Here is a 20,562-nt window from a genome sequence, read left to right as displayed (position 1 = left end):
AGAAATAATTGCCTTGTACTTTTTTCTTTCTCTGGCTGATTTCTTGCCTTTCCTGCGTGAGGCCTGAAGCATGTTTCCTTAGAAAGGAGAGGTCAGTGGCGGACCCCACACTACTTTCCAGCTGGAGCAAAAGGCTTTCAATCTGTGACATAAAGCTGTTGAAAAGTCGTTATTCTGTTTTATAAAGGAACCGGAAAGCGCATCAAGCGTTGAGCACCAGTTCTCCCAAACACTCATGTAACCTCCTGCGCCCTGGGATTTGAGGCCGAGCCTGCCCTACCTCCCACCCGGGCAAAGGGGGCGAGTTTATTTTCAGCCCCATCCCCGAGGTTGCCACAGGCGGGTGTAAACCGTGCCCCGGGGAGCCGAGTTCCAGGCCCCGGGAGGCCGGCAAGGCGGGAAGAGCGGGCTACGAGGCACCTCACGGGCTCCAACGGCCACCGCCGTGAGGCGAACAAGCCCCGGCGGGCACAGCCTCCTGCTCCCAAGGACGCCCGGCAGGGTCAGGGCGCCCCGTCCTCCCGCCCGCCGGGGACGAGCCTCCCTCGGGGCCGCCGCCTGCCTGAGACGAGGGCCAGGTCGCCGCGATGCCCGCGAACGGCTGTTGGCGAGGGGGCGGAGCCGCGGGGGCGGCCGTTGGCGAGGGGCGGGGACGCGGGAGGGGTGGTTGGGCGGGACCGGAAGTTCCGGGTCGGAGGGAACAGGAAGTCGGGACGTGGCCGCCCCAGCGGAGCAGGAGGCGGAGGGCGGGCGGCGGTGGAGGAGGAGGATGGCGGCGGTGCTGAGCTCGGACCGGCTGGAGGTCTCGGTGGACGGGCTGACGCTGAGCCCCAACGCTGAGGTGCCGCACTGTGAAGCGCGGCCGGGGCAGGGGGAGCCCGCGGCGGGGCGGGGCGGAGCGGGCCCCGGCTCCTCAGGCCAGGCGGAGGCCGGTGGCGAGGCGGCGGAGGAGGAGGCGGCGCTGAGCCCGGAGCGGCGCTGGGGCTTCGCGCTGGAGGAGCTGTACGGCCTGGCGCTGCGCTTCTTCAAAGGTGAGGCCGCCCGGCGACGTGGCCCGCGCACCCCCCGCCGGGACCGGGGCGGCGAGGCGGGAGCCGCCGCGCTTCGGGAAGCACCCCCACCCCGGGTGGCGGCATGGCCCGCCAAGCCGGGCTCCGGGGCGCAGGCGGAGCCCCGGATTCCCCGAGAGCCGCGGGGGGCGGTGCCGTAGCGGGACAGGCGGCAGCGCCGGTACCGCCCGCGGCCCCCGGGGGTCGGTGTGCCGGGCGCGGCGGTGAGCCGGGGCGAGCATCGTGTCACGGCGGTCGGTGGTGGCTTGTGGCGGTGCGCTCTTTCCTGGGGCGAGATGCGAGCCGGGGCGGGAGAAGAGGTGGAAGGCTGCCCCGGGCTGCGGTGTGCCCGCTCCACGGGACCGGGAAGGCGTTTCCGAGGGTTTGCACCACTCGACCTAAAAACGGAGCAAAAAAAAAAAAAATCCTCGTTTGCGGCATGCGAAGCAACACCTTGGAAACGTAGGCGAAGAGCTCTTTCTTTGAGTGTTGTCGAGTGTGCTGACAGCCCGGATACTGGCGTGAGATGTCGTGCGTCTCCGCGGGATGCTAACTTCAGGTCAGGGCTTTGCTGCTTCGTGCGCTGTCATGACTCCAGCTGGAGCCATAAAATACCCAGGGTGTAGACCTGCAGCGTTTGTCTTCAGGTCCCCTGTAGCCAGGTTTGCTTCTGTAGGAAGCCGGAGGTACCTTGCCACGCTTACTTTCCTCAAGAGGAGGAAATCGACTGTGTGGTTTTTGAGGAAGAGCTACGTTCACTGTAGCATTACGTTGCGCTACAGTGTTTGAGCACCTCACGGCGATGTGTTGCTTTGGTGGCTTTTCAGGCAGCCGCTGTTTAACGCGGGGCTCGGAGCAGGGAGGCCAGCAACCTGCCTGTGCTAGGGAAGATGCAACTCTGTGCTTGGAAAGGTCAGTCTTGTGGCAGTCAGTTGTTAGATAACCCCCCAGGAAAGCTGCCTCTTCGGGAGGCAAGCATACTAGCAGGTGGCAATTGTGCTAGAAGGGCAAAGTTGTCTGTTTTCTCCACTGTGGCTGACTTGCACCTTGATTAGTTGTTAGGAGCATGTAAGGCTCTAAGCAGTTTTCTTGAGCCCTGGTTCTTTGACACTGTTCTGATGCCCTGCCACAAAGCGTTTTTTTTGTTAGCATGCATACAGAAATTTGGGGGGTTTTGAGCTGTAAGAACCGTAAGGGTCTTGATTACCCCCTGGTGTCGGAAGCTTCTATGACTGGGTGTCAGGTTAGAAGTGTTGTGATTTCTGTCTCTACCCTTTCTGTAAAATAAGCTGCTTGGAAGGGTTCTAGTTTGGTTTAATGAGCGTTTGTTCTTAAAACATGGTGCAGAAAGAAATGCCTCTGTAGTAGCAAATTCCTTGTCTCAGTCAACCATGGTCTTATTTTGTATTGGGTTTAATATTCTACTGGAACTGGTATTGCCAGTATAAAAAAAAAAACCTCATTCATAGTGTGTATATCTACATTATTTATAACCTATGTCTATTATGTCTCATGTTTTTAATGAAATCTGTGCTCTACATTTATCTTCTCTTGGATGGTGAAAAGTCAGTGGATGGTGAAAAGTCAGTGGAGTGTTACTTGTGTCTAGGTTCTAGTTCATTGTCTTGTCTCAACAGTGGGGTTTTTATCACCTGCCTTTTTATTAACAGCTTAATTTCAACGTTTTATCTCAGTGCTGCTCTTTTTTTAACCTTCTGCAATTTCTTGTAACGCATGGTTTTGCTCATGAGAGGAAAACTTTCCACATTGTATGGAGTTGTCAGACTTCCCAAATGAAGGCCTTGTTCCTCTAGCCTTACGACTGGAATAAAAGTCATGTGAGGAGTCATTGCCCATATTTTCATCTGTAGTTTTTTGCTGAAAGTGACATAACGTGAGGGGTTTTATTTATAGATGCAATGGTGAGTTACAGGAGCTTGTACTATGTGGATTGCTGATTCTGCCAGCTTGCTTTATATCTGTATGGCTCTAAAAATAATTGGTCTCATTTCCAAATGATTTTAATGCATCCACTGTCAAAACAACTGTGGGAGTGGGCACGCTTGTTTAGCAGCCTTGTAGATGCCAGGGAACAAACACAGATCCCTCCTTTACTTCAAGGAGCAACATACGAGGCATCTGAAGGTTGACCCATGTTAATAGGTCAATGCTGACATCTTTTTTCTGATCATTCTTCTAAAAACTACACCGATTTGGAGGTGGGGGGTGTCTTTGAAAAACTTTGTCCTTCTTAAAGCTAGTTGATAACCGTGCCACAGTGTGTATTGGCTATTCACACAGCTACTGTGGAACAGCACTTGTTTGGAAAAAATGATGATGTGGGGATTAACTGTGGTTATTGGGATGGAAGGAGCTCTGGTCAGGATGCTAGAGTAGTCCCTGTGTGAGGTCAAAGAGTAAGCAGCCATCACTAGTTAAGCAACTTCTTTTCTGCTTCAGTGTGCAGACTGAGTTGTCTGGTTATAATTCATGATGTATCTTCTTCCTAGAAAAGTTGACTCTGATCAAAATGCTTTGCATTTGCTTATTACAATGACTGCTAACACTTGTCTGTGGTGGCATATTGCCTGTAACAGGATTGCTCAAAGACAAGGGAGTGCGTATAAACAACGTGAAAATCACAACTGATACTAGGCTAGGATATTAAAGACATTCAAAAGCTACTTTATTCTGTTTCTGATAAAGACAGAAGCAGATCTAAAATGCTTGACCCGGGGTCACTTCAACTGTCAGGCCTTAGGCTGTGCAGGAGATGCGTGCTAGCTTTTTTTAGCATCTATAATGGCTTGTGAAGAAAGCTTTTCAGAATAACAGAGGCATAGAAAATAGATGGTTAATAGTCTTCCATTTTTCTGTGAGAAACAAGAGCCTTCCTTACAATACACACTCTTTCCCTTACTGCTCTGTCAAGCCTAGTTCAGGTTGACCAGCACTTTGGCAGTCATTAAGAAGGTGCTCTACTGTGCTGGATCCAGCGTACAGTGGAGAACAGAGTCGTGTTTCTTCATCTCTTGGACTGTCTGTAATTGTGTGCCCTGGGGCAGCTGGAAGAGTAAAAGTTTGTCTGACGGCTTATTTTGCTTTTTGAGCTGCTGTGAGCAATGCCGGTGAAGGTAACTTGTTTAAGGTGTAAGCTGTATCCTGCAGTAGGAGGGGGTGGCTTGCATAGCTCTGCCAGCAAATCTCTTCCAGTATCAACCTGGCTTTATGCTTTTCCACATCCTGTCATTGAAATACCATTGCACCCAACCTTCAATACATGACAGTCCCTGAAATGTCCGTGCACTGTCTAAAGTGATTTGCAGTGTGGCACATCTGAGTAGACGGTATACAAACCATATCATTTTGCTGTCTAAAAGCTCTCCTGGTATGTCAAGTACTCTAATTTTGTTTGACTGCTCCAAGTTATTTCCTCTTATCTTAACAAGATTGCATCTTCAACCTCAGCAATACATCATTCTGAAGTAATTGTTTGACCTCATCTTTTTTTTTTTGAGGGCTAATTCGATGGCATGATTGTAATTCATAAGTTAAGTAGGCTCTTGTTTTCAAAAATATGAAAACTCCTATAGCGTATCTACGTTTGATGTGAAGTTGAGCTTTGATCATGTTTAATTGGAAGGGCCAGTTGGTAACTCTTCTGTTGATGTGGAACATCTTCAGGAGAGGAGAATTACGAGTGTAAAAGTGTGCTGGGATCTGCAGGCAGTGATTTGGTTCTTGTGCTTCTCAGTTTTGGTCTTGCTCATTAAAACTTTGCAAATAAGTGGCATTAACGTAAGTGACTTCTGCTTTTAAAAGCTATGAGGTGAAAAATCACACTTCACAAACTGTTTTGTAGCTGCTTCTAGATGACTCGACTGAATGTTATCCCACAGGAATTAGGCATTTAGAGTGCAGTAGGTGAAGTTGGAGTAGAAGCTGCAGCATGTTGTGCCATATTTCTTACAGGACAAAAAATAATCTGAAGTTACATGGGTGTAACAGTGTCTTGCATGATGCAGTCTCTTAAGCATATTTCTTAAAGTCCTTTGAGTCTGAATTTGCGGGTTTATATCAATTCATGTCAATGGTACGGTGCTACGTAGTGACATAAACCTCCATTATCTGCTTTTCATTATTGGTCATAGCTTCATCTCTCTGTTGTGTTTGCATGCCAACACAAACAGTGGTCTTCAAGCATATAGTTAATTACCTGTAGGGCAAGGAGAGTTGTTGGTATTCTACGTATTGGTTTTCTGGAGTATTATGGTTTGAGGTATTGTCAGGAAAGAAGTCTCATAGTCTTGTGTAAGAAAGCTGAGCCTTTCTCTGGCCCTGTTGGGTAAGGCATACCAGTGGCATAGGGAGGGTTGTATAGTTGCTGTACTACCGCTGTGCACATCCTTTGGATTTCTCAATGTGTTCCTTAGAGCTCTTTGATGTTCTTCAGCTTCCTGACAGCTGTATTAGATGTGTGGGTAATACCTACTTAAACGGTGCGTTCACAAATGCTTGAATAAATTTGGCGCTTCTATTTGTCTGGACTCACTAATGCTCTTTTTTGGCATATTTGACTCTCTAGATGGCTTCAGGTCCTCTGGTTCAGTTTAATGGCAACAATTCCAAATCTTTGGGATAATTATACAGTGTGGTTCATGCTGAAGAATTCAGCTGAAAAATTGCTAGTATACAGCTTTGCTCTCTTGACTGGCTCTAAATACTTTGCTGAGAGCTTGCTTCTAATCTGAATTATCTACAAGTCACTGATTGCCTGTCTCGTATTTTTCTCATCTATCTGTTTTCCTCTCCTATTTAGCTTGTTTGTTCTTCTTCCCTTGAGTCACCATTCTTCGTAAATGCGGATTTTGGCTTCTCCTCGATAGTTGGAGCTTGAGGTCTGACTTCTCTGTTCTGTGAAAATGCAGGCATGCTGCGTATAGCATGGGAGACGATGTTTTTTTTGCCATTTAGCCCTCTTCAGAAGTGAGTTCAAATACTGATGATGTTAGCTGGCTTAGGTGGCAGTCTACTACAGCAAATAGCTATGTTTTTTGGCAGACAACTGTAGGTGTACAGGTTGTGCAAGGTAAACCGTGCCATAGGGACCCCCTTTGAGGAGTGTTCTTCGCTCAGAAGCCTGGCAAAATTTCAGCGTAAGTACCCTTATCAAATGACTTGCTTTTAAGCGCACTGCCCTGGCATATTAAATATGCTTTCAAAGCGCGTATTGTATATTGAGGCTAAAGGAGGTGCTTGCTACCTAATAAACAAATTCTGAGTTAAATGAGAAGTGTGAAGAATTGAGGAGAAGCCTCTTTGGGTGGCCTGAGACCCAGGGAGAGAACTTAACCAGGACGTGCATCTCTTAAAGATCACAGACTTGGGGTGGGAAAGGGCCTCTGGGGATTGTCAAGTTCAGCCCTCCCCATTCAGAGCAGGCTTTTTGGGACTGTGTCCATTTGGGTTTTGAGTATCTCCAAGAATGGAGACTTCAAAACCTCTCTGGGCAACCTGCTTGATCATTCTCACAGTAAAAAACCAAGCCACCTCTTACGTTTAAGTGGAATTTCCTGTATTTCAACTTGTGTCTGCTGCCTCTTGTCCTTTCACTGGATACTACTGAGTAGATTCTGGTTCAGCCTTTACATTCCCCCCCCATCCCTTCTCCACCTCACCAGGTATTTTTGGAAATAGATACTTTTGTGGGTGAAGGCTTCTGGTTTTTGAAGGTGGAAGAGAGATTTCCTGTAAGGTTGTGTGACACTGGGAGAAGAACAAATATGTGAGGTTCTGGAATAGTGAAGTGATTAAATGTTTACCTTCCTAATTCTTTGATTCCGGCTTCAAAATTAATGGCACGTGTGTAAAGGTTCCTTGTGATATTTTAAGTCCAGTAATGTGCTGAACTTACTCTATCAAAAATATAGCTTCTTGCTGTGACCTGCAGACAGTTTCCCTCTGGGGTTGTCTCTAATTCTCAATTTTCACAAGTGTTTGCTCTGAGTTTCTCAATAAGCCATAGTAGAGTTATTTCCCCTCTCTCTTGTTCTGAGATTTGCTTCTTTCCTGTTAATAACTCTGTTTACAAGCATCAGTCAAGCAATTTTGCAATATGTAAATGTCAGCCCTAAAACTTGAGTGTGAATTGGACTGTTCAGTTTGGGGCTGTAAACAACTTGCTCCAAAGTGACCTTTACTGTAAAAGAAGAGCTGGAAACTAGTGGCAGCGCTGCCTGTGGTTCCTGACTACATGGAGAGCAGTTAGTAGTACAGTCATGTGAAATGTCTATTGTTTACATCCGATAATGGCTTCCTCATTTCACCCCTTCCAAAAGGAGATTATGCCTATTTATTTGTTTTCCTGTTCAAGAAAAAGGTCTCCTCTTAATGAGCAGTGTAATTACATGTAGCAATGCCTGTTTCTTTGATTTGTTTTGACAGTTTAAATGTGGTGAGGTAAGTCCTAGCTGACTAATTCATATATCATTTTAAATCAGTGCAAGTCTCTTCTTAGCAGTAAATGCATGGTGGGATCTAACCAGGACTGTTTCAGAAGGTGTTGGTGTGGAGCCACTGGAATTCTGATTACGTTCAGGCTTATGTTGCCTGTATCTTATGGCCAGAGCTCTCTACGCGTTGGTGCTGATGGAGTCACCTCTAAGACTCTTCATTGTGAGGGGTTATTCCAGCTGCCTTGGCAAAGTGCAACAATCAAATTGCCTCAAGGAAAACTTTTCCCTTAATTCTAATTTTTACTCAGTGGTTTTCCTTGCTTTAAACCTAGCTTGTTCTGCTTTCATCGATGTGAAGAGCATGAAAGGAGAGCAATCTATAAAGTTAACATCGCATCTTTGTGAAAAATCCTTCCTATCCCACTACAATAGACTTGGCAGACGCGTTTGAAGTCGAGTTAAGGTTTTTAAATATTTCAGAGATATAGATCCATATGGTATGATGTTCAACTAATTAGCTTAAATATTTATGTGATAACTTAGTAGCTGAGATTCACTCTAGATGGTATGATGAAAAACACTTCATAATTGAGTTTCAGCAGCTGAAGTTAAATGTATTTCTTCTAGACAGATCTTTATTTTATTTGAATAGAACTGACTTAATTTGTCTAACCTTTGTGACTTATCGTTCTTATTCCTTTTTTACAGAGGAATCATGATAACGGTTGTACAAAATGCTCTTTGATTAATTGATTAAGCACAGGACAGCACAACAGTGACATTTTCCTTTTCTTCTACAGAAAAAGATGGTAAAGCCTTTCATCCAACGTATGAAGAAAAACTCAAACTTGTGGCACTGCACAAGCAGGTTCTGCTGGGACCTTACAACCCTGACACTTGCCCTGAAGTTGGATTCTTTGATGTGCTGGGGAATGATAGAAGGTAAAAGTTTTAACTCTGCTTTTTCTGTCTGAAGAAAACATCATCCAATTTCTGCAATAAGAAAAGTATGTGGGTTGCATCAATGTGTGTGTGTGTGGCCTCTTCAAACACATCTTAGAAATCTGAGTCACAGTTCAGTAAAGGAGCTAACAGAAGGTTATTGGGTTTTTTAAACCACACTAGGAAAAGCTGCTGTGCCTAGAGTCCAGTTTCTCATAGCAGTTTAGGACTCGGTTAGCCCTGCATTAACGTGCAGGCCCACCTTTCATCCTAACCCCACACTAGGGTTACAACAGGCCGAGCCTTTTGCCAATAGTAACAGCATTCACTGTAGCTTTTGCTAATACCAAGGATCACTTCTGAAATCAGATACCTAATGCATTCAAACTCTGAGGAAGTTTTGATGAGATCTGGGCAGTCTCGGGCATGCCTCTTGTATTGCTTGCCATTCAGGCGGCAGTTGTTGCTATTTCTAGTTGTGAAGGCAATGCGCAACACAGCACTGGCTTCTTGGAGCTGGGCCCAGTGCGCTGCTTTTGCCCAAATGGACGTAGCTTTCCTTTAGGAAGAACCAGGCCGCTGCATTCAACTAGCCAAAGCGCTATAGTTGATGGTTGTTACCATGTTTGTTCATCTAGGAGAAGATACGCATTTTTATCCACAAACTAGAGTGGAAGAAAGGTAAAAATATTTCAGGTTCATGGATGTAGTTCAGAATTTGGAGTAGGGATGTATGACACTTCATATAAGCACTCAGTTATGTCTGTTTGAAAGGGTTGTTCTGGTGTGGGCAGAAGAGAGCACTGAAACCTGCAGGTTTAAGATCTGTCTTTGGGAAAAAGTTGTTGGTTCTCTGAAACTGCATATGGTAAAGTTTGCTCTCTGGTCTCCCAACTTTTTTTCTTTGCTGGGTTCTCAGAGTTCACTACTACCTTGAAAAGAGTTGAGTTTTCTGTTATTTCAGCTGCTTTCTCTCTCTCAGGAAGGAATGGGCTGCCCTTGGAAACATGTCAAAGCAAAAAGCTATGACAGAATTTGTTAAGCTCCTGAATAGGTGTTGCCACTTGTTTTCCACGTATGTCACTTCCCACAAGATAGAGAAAGAAGAACAAGAAAAGAAAAGGTAATGTTTGAGTCCTTTGGTGTTGGAGTGTATTGAGTGTGTAACTCTTGACCTATGGATAGTGTCACAGCTAGCTTAGTCATCTTGGGAAGAGAAATGCTTGAAAGCTTAGGTGGCTGTGGTACCATTTGATCTCTTTAAGCCTTTTTTACTTTGCCAGTAATGAGAAAGATTGTTTCTGGGGTGGACACCTAGAATATAAGGAGTTTTTTAAATTTTGCTGATACTGTCATCTGTTTAAGAAATACATACTTCACAAAATGTCTGCCCTGGTATGTCTGTGGACTAAACGTATGCAGAACATGAAATTGTCAGGTGCTTTAAACTCTCCTCTTCTAGTAAGAGTTAGCAACTTGACAAAGGCTATCTTCTACTATCATTTACATATCATGTGATTATTAAACTGTAGTATCCATGTAATTATTGGACATATGTTAAAGAGCTTGGAAAATGTGTTTAAGGTTTCCAGACAATTTTTTCTACTGTTGTCTGCTAAGGGTAGTATAGTAATAGGTCAGCATGAATATCAGATCATAGTACAGAATTTACACTTGTCATACTGCATGGTGCAGTAAGACTAAACAGTAATACATTTTCTTTTTGCATCTAATAAGACACTTCTCCAATCATATTGAGTTGGGAGGAGATGATACAAAAAAAAAAAGCCTTACTGGGCAGGCAAAAGGCAGGTTACAGCATGTTGAAAATAACTCATCCTAGGGTTTGTAGGAATGCTGAAATAGCTTATTGAGTGGATGTTGCAGAAGAGAAGAGGAAGAACGAAGGCGGCGTGAAGAGGAGGAGCGTGAACGTTTACAAAAAGAAGAAGAAAAACGTAGGCGAGAAGAGGAGGAAAGACTGAGAAGAGAAGAAGAAGAGAGGAGGAGAATAGAGGAGGAACGTCTTCGGATGGAACAACAGAAGTGAGTAGCTGAAACAAATAACACTTCAAAGAAAATAACTGCCTCGCACTTGAGACAATTCTGTCTAAGTTTTTTAAATAGTTATGCTAGAATTGAATACCTGAAGTTCAGAGCACTCAAGTCTGGCAGTGACACTTGCATCCTTTAGTTAAGAGGGACACAGTTTGCAGAAAATAATTATCCTAACTTGTTATTGTATGCAGCCTTCTCAGATTAAAGTGCCAGAGAAGCTTTGTTCAAAGAGAATCTCTGGGGTTTCTTGGGTTCAAGGGCTGCACATCATAAAAACTTGTGGCTTTGCTTCTTAAATGATTAGTGCTGCACTCAACTGAGCAGAGTTAAGTGTCCAGCTGGAAGTGTTGTTTGAACTGTGATTTGAAAGTTTCTATCCTTTCACAGAAGGTGGAGCCTCAAAAAAGGATAACTGCAGTTCAGTGGGGTGTTTTGAATGCATGGTCGAAACTTTCTAACTTGGTAGTCTAACACTACCTCCTTAAAGGTGCTCTCTTTCTAGGAAGTGTAGAGTACCTGCAGATCTCATTTGTACACTGCCAACCACTGGATTTTTAGAACCTTTCTAAAAGGAGTATAAAATTCATGTTCAAATGCACTTAGTCTCAGTGGCCTGAATTAAATTGTTTACTTAAAATATACAGCTGTAGTTATATTTTGTTGTTCCCATCACATCCAGATGCTGAAAACATGGGTCTAGCTTTGCACACATAATACTTAAGAGAGTAGTAAATCATCAAAGCTGTTCCATATCAGTCAGCAACCATTTTTCATAATAAAGATGCTTTTGCAGGGAGTGTCTCTGAAGTAGATCCTGCACTTACTATGTAGTGGTTTTGAGGAGGGAGCAAATAATTCACAAGCTTTATTGTTTGTTTAACACTGAGAGGGGCAGAAGAGCATAAAATGCAGACATAAATGAACAGAGAATACAATAGAAAAATGTTGCGCAGTGCTAAGTAACAAGACATGCGGGTATGCCTTGAAGTTAAGTGATAACACTTTTTTGCATGAATAGCAGTTGTGTATTAAGTGGTTGTAACAGGTTACAGAGATAAAGAATTTAGAAAAGGAATGTGGATACATATACACGCAGGCCAAGTATATCTGAAGTCACAGCTTTGCTGAAATAGTAAATCTTGCCCTTTAGGATACAAACTAGTCTAATACCGGAGCTTTTAGAGGATGGTTTTGGGGGAAGGAAGAAGAGCAGGAAGCAAAGAATTGCTCCTGCATTTGTGTGATACTTCTTTCTTCTGCAGAATAATCGCTAGCTGGTCACTGATGGATATAATGTGAGACAAAACAAACTCTGGATCTAGTTAATATTTTTAATTTTTTTTTACTATATAGCTTTTGTTTGCCCTCTGGAAAGAGGAGGAGAACTGAGCTTGTGCATAAGTAACCCATGGGTTCCTCCGAAGTTTCAGCAGTTGAGTTTATTGGAGGCGCAGATGCCCTATTTGGTAGCATTTTCTTTATTCCTGAATTAGGCCACAGTCATGCTTTTCATATGTTTGCATACTGTCCTGGGAAATTAAGATAGTAATGCAGTGTGTTGTTCTTAGATTTACCAGAAAGCATTGCCGTGCTGTACCACAGCAGGTCTATTGTTACCAGTGTTTGTAGAAGGGCTGCTAGAAGGATGGTTTCTGCCTGTTTTCTGGAGGAACCAAATGTGGGTTTTTCCCCTTGCTTGTTTGAGAAATTCAGTCACGTTTTTTCCTAGCACTATCTCTTTATCAGACCACAGATTGAGAATTATGTAAGCTCTGGTGTTTTTTAACACTTGATGTTTTCAAACATTGGGTAGAAATTGTTGCTTCCTTCTCTACATTCTCAGCATATTTTTAGGCAAAATTCACATTTACATTACCTCTGGGTTCTGCTCTATTATGCAGATTTGTTTTAATTGGTTTTCCCAGGAATTGAATTAACTGTCTTTGAGGCCACTTAAGTACAGGGATTCCCCCAATATCCTCAGCTCCTTGTAATCCTCATACTCTCCTCCCACCAATCTAGGCAACAGATAATGGCAGCCCTGAACTCCCAGACTGCCATTCAGTTCCAGCAGTACGCAGCCCAGCAGTATCCGGGCAACTATGAACAGCAGCAGATCCTAATTCGGCAGCTCCAGGAACAACATTATCAACAATACATGCAGCAGTTGTATCAAGTCCAGCTTGCACAGCAACAGGTATGACTGAGAAACTTAGATTTTGCGTCCCGGGCTGTGTCTGGGAGATGTTAACTTGTCTACCCTTATCACCTTGGAAAGCTAATTGCTACAAGGAGAGATAGTGTCCTGGTGACTAATGCTGCTTCAGATTCAAACACCAAAGCCCCTTTATTTAATCTTTTTGAGTTATTTTCTGAAGCAGCTGTTAAGAAAATTCTTAGCAGCCTTCACTAATTACCTGCTTCGATATTATTCTTGGAATCCAAATGTGAAGCACATCGATTCCGTGTGTAATTTAACAGGGGTACATGCCAGTGCATCTGAGCACAAACCAACCTATTGAAGTGATTCTCCATGTGGGTATTGCACCTGAGGATCTGCGCAGAGCAGCAAGCTTTGGTCAGCCATGTGTTTCCAGCTGAACATGCGTGCAGCACTGTCACATCCCTACTGAGTTTGAGATTGCTCCTCCCTGTCAACTTGAGCACTACTGACTTCTCTCTCCTTTTGCATCTATTGTGTGACATCAGTATCTAATGAAGGTGCTTGCCTGCAATAGACCGCTCGTGGTTTGAGTGGAAGGACAGACTTTCATGTTTCTGGTTGCAGTGGGTAGCAGTAGTACATTACTTTTTTGCAAGGGCTTTGTGTCTGGGCTTGAAAGGTGGGTACTTTGTTTAGGGGAATCTTGCGTCTCTGGCAGATGTGCTGTATTAACATCTCAAGCTATTTTAACGCTCAAGGATGTCCATCTGTAACTGTCTTAAACTGATGTAAGCCAGGCTTCAGACTCCAGTACGTCTGACCTCTCTGGGGAGGACCTGAGTCGTAAATGGCCTCTAACTGCCAGCCTGATGTCTCTTGTTCTTGAGCTAAAGACTTAACGGGAAATTAGTTACTGGATTTTAAGTCACTTGTATTTTGACGAGGCTGATGCCCTCAGCAAAGAGCTGTCCAAGGAACGAAGCCTTGTGAACCTGTGTGGAGGAACCCACATGAATCTCATGAAGTTCAACAAGGCCAAGTGCAAGGTCCTGCACCTGGGTCGGGGCTGTTCCCAGTGTCAGTACAGACTGGGGGATGAATGCATTGAGAGCACTCTGCAGAGATGGACTTGGATACTGGTGAATGAATAACCGGATATGAGCTGGCAACGGGCTCTTGCAGCCCAGAAAGCCAACCGTATCCTGGGCTGCGTAAAAAGTGTGGCCAGAAGGTTGAGGGAAGGAGATGATTCTGCCCCTCTACTGTGTTCTCATGAGACCCCACCTGGAGTCCTGTATCCGGCTCCAGGGTCCCCAGCACAGGAAAGACATGGACTTGTTGGAGCAGGTCTAGAGGAGGGCCACAAAGATGATCAGAGGGCTGGAGCACCTCTTCTCTATGAAGACGGGCTGAGAGAATTGGGGTTGTTCAGTCCAGAGAAGAGAAGGCTTTGGGGAGATCTTACTGCAGCCTTTCAATATATAAAGGGGGCTTATAAGAAAGACAGAGAAAGAGCTTTTTACCAGGCCCTGTAGTGACAGGACAAGGGGCAATAGTTTTAATCTGAGAGAGTGTAGGTTTAGATTGGACAAGGGAAGAAATATTTTTACACTAAGGGTGGTGAGGCACTGGAACAGGTTACCCAGAGAAGCTGCGGATGCCCCATCCCTGGAAGTGTTCAAGGCCAGGTTGGATGGGGCTTTGAGCAACCTGGTCTAGTGGAGGGTGTCCCTGCCCATGGCAGGGGGGTTGGAACTAGACGATCTTTAAAGGGCCCTTCCAAGCCAAACCATTATTTGATGGAGTTGAGGTGGTACAGGAAAGTCAGAAGCTTCCTGCCCTGTTATAGTTACTCTTCAAGCTTAATGACACCTTGGTACCAATGCTTTGGTGTCATAGTTGTAAGCAAAAGCTATAGCCTCATCAGTCTTGTCCTCGATGCCTTCTGTAATTGATACTACTCCCTTGAGACCGAGGTGTCGGAGGTGCTGCTGCCAATTTTTTTCAATGCTATCAGCACTGCTCCTTTCAATCGTGGCTGGCTGCTTTCTACGTACAGAAGACTAATGCTCTCCAAGACCTGGGGCAAAACAGCCTTTCCTTTGTAGTGTTTTACAAAATAAGTCTGCCAGGCAATGAAGCTTATCTTTCAAATCTCTACTTGGACAACTCTTGTAGAGGAAAGGATGAAAAAGCAGCATGTAACAGAGCTAAAAATATCTAATTCTACTTCAGACTTTCCTGAAGCCTTAGGTAACCTCTGTAATAGTTCTGAAGAATACTTTCCTTTCAGATACCTGTAACCCAGCAGCCTTGGGATCTATTAGTGCAGTTAAAAAGTGCTATTCTGTCATGGTTGCTTACAGATCAGCTTGTGACACAATTAATTTTGAAAAGGCTGTATGAAATAGTTTTCTAGAAAAGTTCTCACCACTTTACATTGCCTTAGCGCATAGAACTGCTATAGTAGAAAGTGGATCTGGGCAACATCTGTACAGTTGCTCAAACTTGAAATCTAATTAATGTTTTACTATATTGTCTTCATACTCCTTCAGGATACCTGTATTCCATTCCTTTATTAAAATCATGTGCTTATTAGGTTATTCTTTAAAGAATGATACCGTCCGTTATACCTTTTCCCTGTCCCAACAAAAAGTGTATGTAATATCTCTGTGCTGATAACTAGCGACAGGGGAATAAGCCTTGAAGCTAAAGGCATCCCACTTAAATCCAAAAGGATGGTTGTTACCTTGTATAATCTCATTTTAGGTATATTTAATCCTTTGCACAGGGACAGCACGATAAATTCTCTCTGAAGAGTTTCAATGTACATAAGTCATGTTCTAAAAGCAGGACCTCTGAGCTTTAATAACTCTTCTCCCAGACTACTTGCAGTCCTTGTGGCTCTTACGCTTCCTGCTTTCATATTCAATAACTGCCTTTGGGTGTCGTGGATTTGATAGAGAACCCTGTTGAGCAAGTTAACTCACAAATTAGCAAGTACTTAATAGACCTTAAATACTTTCAGCTCTTTTTAGACTTGGATGAGCTCAGGCCAGAACCGTTTCAGCCCACTGGTAAAAACCAGCAAACAAGTCATTACTTTCAATTTTGAAAGAAATGTTATAGGAGTTACTGGAATGCAGAACTTCTGTACTTAAGTGCAAGAGTTTATTGTGTGTGCCCTAATTAACTTGAAAGTAGAATATTTTTGTTCAGGTTGTATCCGCTAGCCTGGAACAAAGTGACTTTGCTTCCCCTGATACTAAGTAGATGTCATTCTCACTGGTTGATGCGTGCTGCGTCTGGGCTTTCCTGTCAAGCCTCCTTGTGGGGTAGAGGGGGAAAATTTTTAAAGTGTCTTTTATACATTTATATATGTAGACTCTTGGGAGGCTTTGGTTTTACTTAACGTAATTTCTGTCATTTTAGGCAGCCTTACAAAAACAGCAGGAGGCAGTTGTGGCAGCAACAGGGACACCTCTGACTACTGCGTCAAAGGTGAATGCGCCTGCCCCAGGGGACACCCCATCTATTAATGGGCAGGCCAGTGCACATGCAGACAGCCCCGAAAAAGAGCTGGATCCTGAGGCTTTGGAAGAAGCACTGGAGAATGGACCAAAAGGTAGGACTAGCTAGGTTTCTTAATTAAAAATAAATAGCAAAAGCCTTTCTTAGGATTCGGGTGTCTTAAGTATAGTTACTATGGCTTCTTGCTTGGCTTCATTGGGCTATGCAAGAGCTAGACTTGATTCCTGGGTTGAGTTTCTCTCAAGGGAGAACTATATTGCACAGGGGAAACTCAGCTTTGGGGGGAGGGAAAGAGGAAGAAGCAAAGGCGTTTCAGGCAAAGTGGATGGAATCCAGAACCTCCTTTCACTCTTGACTTGAAGGAAAGGAGCATAAAAGTTCTAGCAGAAAGCTGTTCTGTGCAGAAATAGATTCAATCTTATTTGAACTTGGATCAAAACTGAATGATTTAGCCTTGCAGATTAAAATAAAGCCAAATCCTTCTTACTCTCTCTGAATGCTGCCCTACCTATGGCTTAGCCCTGGTCTATGTGCAGTCCAGACTGCTATCCCCTTACATTTCCCACCTTCCTCAGTCAGCTTCTAGGAAGCTGTGGAAGTGGAGCAGGAAAAGTAGCCTCCCAGCAGCTCTGTCATCACTGCTATTTCCAGATGTTACCTCTATACTTTAATCCACAATCAGTAGTCCTCAGAAGACTTGCTTGGATCCCAGTATGGGATGTTTCTTCAGTTTAAAAAAGAAAAAAAAATTACTTGGAAGCAACTCTGATGCTTGTGGTCCTCAAGTGCCTCTAAGGCACACTTAAGTATGCAGGATAAATAACTGAAAAAAAGCTTAACTGGAGTATTTCTTCCCCTCTCTCCAGATTCTGTTCCAGTGATAGCTGCCCCATCGATGTGGACACGGCCCCAAATAAAAGACTTCAAGGAAAAAATCCGGCAGGATGCAGACTCTGTGATCACAGTGGGCCGAGGAGAAGTGGTTACAGTTAGAGTACCAACTCACGAAGAGGGGTCTTACCTCTTTTGGGAGTTTGCTACAGACAATTATGACATTGGTTTTGGGGTGTATTTTGAATGGACAGACTCCCCTAATACTGCAGTCAGTGTGCATGTCAGCGAATCCAGTGATGATGAGGATGAAGAAGAAGGTAAGCATGCTTATTTATATAAACTGCCAGTCCTGCAGAGCTTGCTGTGCGGGAAAACCTAACTTATTGTCTTGTGTAATCTCCTAGTTCCCCCACCTTCCTTCTAACTGGAATCTTGTCTTCAATTTTGAATAGGATGTGCAGTTCTGAAAGTAACTTCAGTCACCTCACTTGGTCACAGATAGGTTAAAGCAGCTGAGGGTGGGGAAATCCTTCTCCTAAGTTTTACTTACTCCTTAGTGTGCCCTCTTGTCCAATTCAGCAAGCTGGATTGAAACCCATGCTGTAGTAGAGCATAGTGGATCTGCACGCTGAAAACCTTAAGAAAGATCCTGCCCTGCTGTTCATGAACTTTTTCTAAGGGGGCAGTTTCCTTGAAGCTTCAGCAAAACAACTTAAAAGAGCAATTCCTGATAGTGGTTGGGATACAAGTCACAGCCTTTATCTTCAGTCTGGCATACCATCAGGAGAAAAGTGTTTTGAAATGAGCGTGCGACTTGCTTAGAAGGAAATGCTCTAGCAGAGCAAGCAGTGGCTTTCTGGATATTACTACTGAGTAATTAGTAGTAGTATGTCAGATCAGTAGCAGTCCGTTAACATGGGGTAATGTCTTAGGGAAAACTAGAGCTTGGCATCTCTACAACCTGACCCAGCTGGGCTGGGGAGATGGGTGTGGTGAGTTTTAATATCGAACTGTAAAATTCATGATAAAGTGAGCATGCTTACTGTCCCTTCTGCTTTTGAATGCTTTAGCCCCAGCCTTGGTAGCAACCCCTTCACCCATCTGAATTCTAAACTAACAAAGAGTGCCTTGTCCACTACAGATGAGTCTTTCTCTTGTAAAGCATCCACCCATGTTAACTGACACTTTTTTTTTCCTTGCAGAAAATACTAGCAGTGAAGAAAAAGCCAAAAAGAATGCCAACAAGCCTCAGCTAGATGAAATAGTGCCTGTGTACAGACGAGACTGTCATGAAGAAGTGTATGCTGGCAGCCACCAGTACCCAGGGAGAGGAGTTTATCTCCTTAAATTTGACAACTCCTACTCTCTATGGAGGTCAAAAACAGTTTACTACAGAGTTTATTATACTAGATAAAGGTGTGGCTGTGTCTGAGGCTGGGCTGTGCAGAAGATGTCATTTTATTTGGAATTTTCTTCAAGCATAATGGATCCTTTTGAGTCTGTGTTTTATCCTGTCTGTATCTGTATGGTTTGTGTGAACTTTAACAAGTAGACACTGGGATCTTCCTGCTCCATGACACTAATGCATATTGCATTGGGCTTAACACAGGATCTCCCTAACCCTTTTGGCTATTGGAGTTAACCAGTGGAAGTCATTGGCTCCAGTGCTAAGGTCACATCAGTTATATTTGTTAAAGCCTCATGAAAAAGGGGGAGGGAGTTGCTGGCTCACTGGCTGGGTGATCTGATGTTTCCAGGTCTGGATGCTTTGAATAACTTGTTAACGGTTAATTTAAAGGTCCCATCTATAACTGGTAGATTTGGATGCAGTTTGCTATGTAGCAAGTTTCTCTTAACTGTAATTGAATGTCAGATTTTTACACCATTAAAACTTGAAACTTTAAGTTGATGCAGTTTAGAAACAAGTTGTCTCGCTTCTGTCCTCATCGAAGAAGAAACATTCAGTTCCTTAAACCAGTGTAGTGGCTAAGACAAGGATGAACGGCATCCTGAAGGTACAGCAAATAACCCCTTCTGAAGATGTAAACTGAACGACAATTAAAAGTATATGTGACAAGAACCACCTTAGTCTCTCTGCCCTGCTGCTAACCCTAGAATAAAAAAACCAGTAATTTCTTGACACAATTTTGAACCAGGGCACAAACTATTTCTAAGTTTGGGTTTTTAATGGGGTAGACTTTAAAAAAAAAAATTATGTACAACCTTGAAACTAGTTTTCTGCACAACGTTCTGGTTTGTTTTTGTAAAACCTGAATAAGCATGTTGTGCATCTGAAGAACAGTAAGTCACTTTGATAAAGTATAGGAGTTAATGTTGCACTAATTATGGAAATCACTGCCAGTCCATTTTAGTCTGAACTGGTGATACTTGGGTGCAGACTTTCTGTAACTGTCCACAGAAAGCCAGAGTGCACATACAGATACTTAATAATGTAGCTTTAATCTCAATTTCATATGCTTTGGTTGGGGCATTTCATATTTTGTGTAGTGGAAGAATGCAGGTGGCTACTTGACTTGAGGCTGCAGTAAGAATCCACTCTCCCTGGAGCCCTGCACCCCAGGGGTGATGTGTTGTGACGGCGACTTGGCGTAAGTGCTCTCTGCATGGGTAATGCACTTTGTTACTGAAAGAAAACGGTTACTTTAGGTCTCTCAGACCAGTTCTTGCAGTAAGACTTCCATTGATTAGCTGCAGCATGTACAGTTCCACGGCAAATGATGCTGAGTTTGCGGGATTTGTTTGAATAATCAGTTTGTACATACATGATACTTTACTTTTCTCATACCAACTGTGGAGATACTTCTCCTAGAGTGCTTAACTTGTCGTCTTGTGTTTGGTTCAGCAACACCGTACCAGCTTATAGCTAGTTAGTGCTGCTTTATCCAAAAACACTGTACAATGTTCTGCTCTTATGTACATACAGTATATAAACCATGAATTTAGAAAGTACCTTGCTTTTAAAGAAAACTGTATTTAATGTAAAAAAAACTTTTAAAAAGGCAGGCACTAATATATTTCTTCTGGTCTTCAATTTGATTTTTTTTTTGTCCATACAAAAATGTTATGACTTTTTCCTCTAAGAATATCTGTTCTTGGGAGCAGTGTGTGTCGCTTTAAATGGCAGCACTTACTGTCATGTGTTGGATGTTAGAACTTTTACGTTTTCAGACTTTTTTTATTGCCTCTGGCTGTTGATTAGTACAGTACAAGTGCGATTTCAAGATACTTTGAGATAGTATTTAATCCTAATTAAAATACATTTATCTGTAATGCTGTTGGCTTTTTATTAATTTGGAAACCTTGGCATTGCTGCGTATGGCTATTCAGCTGAGATAAGCTTGTCATCTTCCCTCTCGTTTTTCCAAATTCAGTACCGTGCTAACACTGTGGTTTTAGCAGCCAAATCACTTGGGCCAAAGGCTCTGTATGAGAAGCGTTACCAGCTCCCTGGACGAGGCCATCTATCAATGCTAGAAGAGCCCAGCTCAAACAGCATAATCGCTTTGGG

The 20,562-nt window shown here is 43.7% G+C and overlaps 1 protein-coding gene across 2 annotated transcripts; it reads left to right on the top strand.

The window, feature by feature from the left end:
• Positions 1–723: 723 nt before the first annotated feature.
• ACBD3 (acyl-CoA binding domain containing 3) lies at positions 724–20,324 on the top strand. Of its 2 annotated transcripts, none has more exons than XM_054819574.1 (8): positions 724–1,031; positions 8,305–8,446; positions 9,429–9,569; positions 10,334–10,492; positions 12,527–12,701; positions 16,101–16,293; positions 17,066–17,350; positions 18,236–20,324. In XM_054819574.1, exons 1-8 carry the CDS (start codon positions 770–772, stop codon positions 18,445–18,447), a joined length of 1,569 nt encoding a protein of 522 aa, XP_054675549.1. In that variant the 5' UTR covers positions 724–769; the 3' UTR covers positions 18,448–20,324. The 2 variants fall into 2 exon arrangements, with proteins under 2 accessions (XP_054675549.1, XP_054675550.1); XM_054819575.1 differs by lacking the exon at positions 724–1,031 and adding an exon at positions 1,259–1,608.
• The last annotated feature ends 238 nt before the right edge of the window (positions 20,325–20,562 follow it).

This window comes from Grus americana, chromosome 3, assembly GCF_028858705.1.
Source record: "Grus americana isolate bGruAme1 chromosome 3, bGruAme1.mat, whole genome shotgun sequence".
Classification (NCBI taxonomy): Eukaryota; Metazoa; Chordata; class Aves; order Gruiformes; family Gruidae; genus Grus; species Grus americana.
This window is presented reverse-complemented; position numbering and strand designations above follow the sequence as displayed.

Coding starts and splice junctions, on each gene's coding strand:
- ACBD3 (XM_054819574.1), top strand. CDS start 770: ATGGCGGCGGTGCTGAGCTCGGACCGGCTGGAGGTCTCGGTGGACGGG. Junction 10,493..12,526: donor CTTCGGATGGAACAACAGAA/GTGAGTAGCTGA, acceptor CCACCAATCTAG/GCAACAGATAATGGCAGCCC. Junction 16,294..17,065: donor ACTGGAGAATGGACCAAAAG/GTAGGACTAGCT, acceptor CCCTCTCTCCAG/ATTCTGTTCCAGTGATAGCT.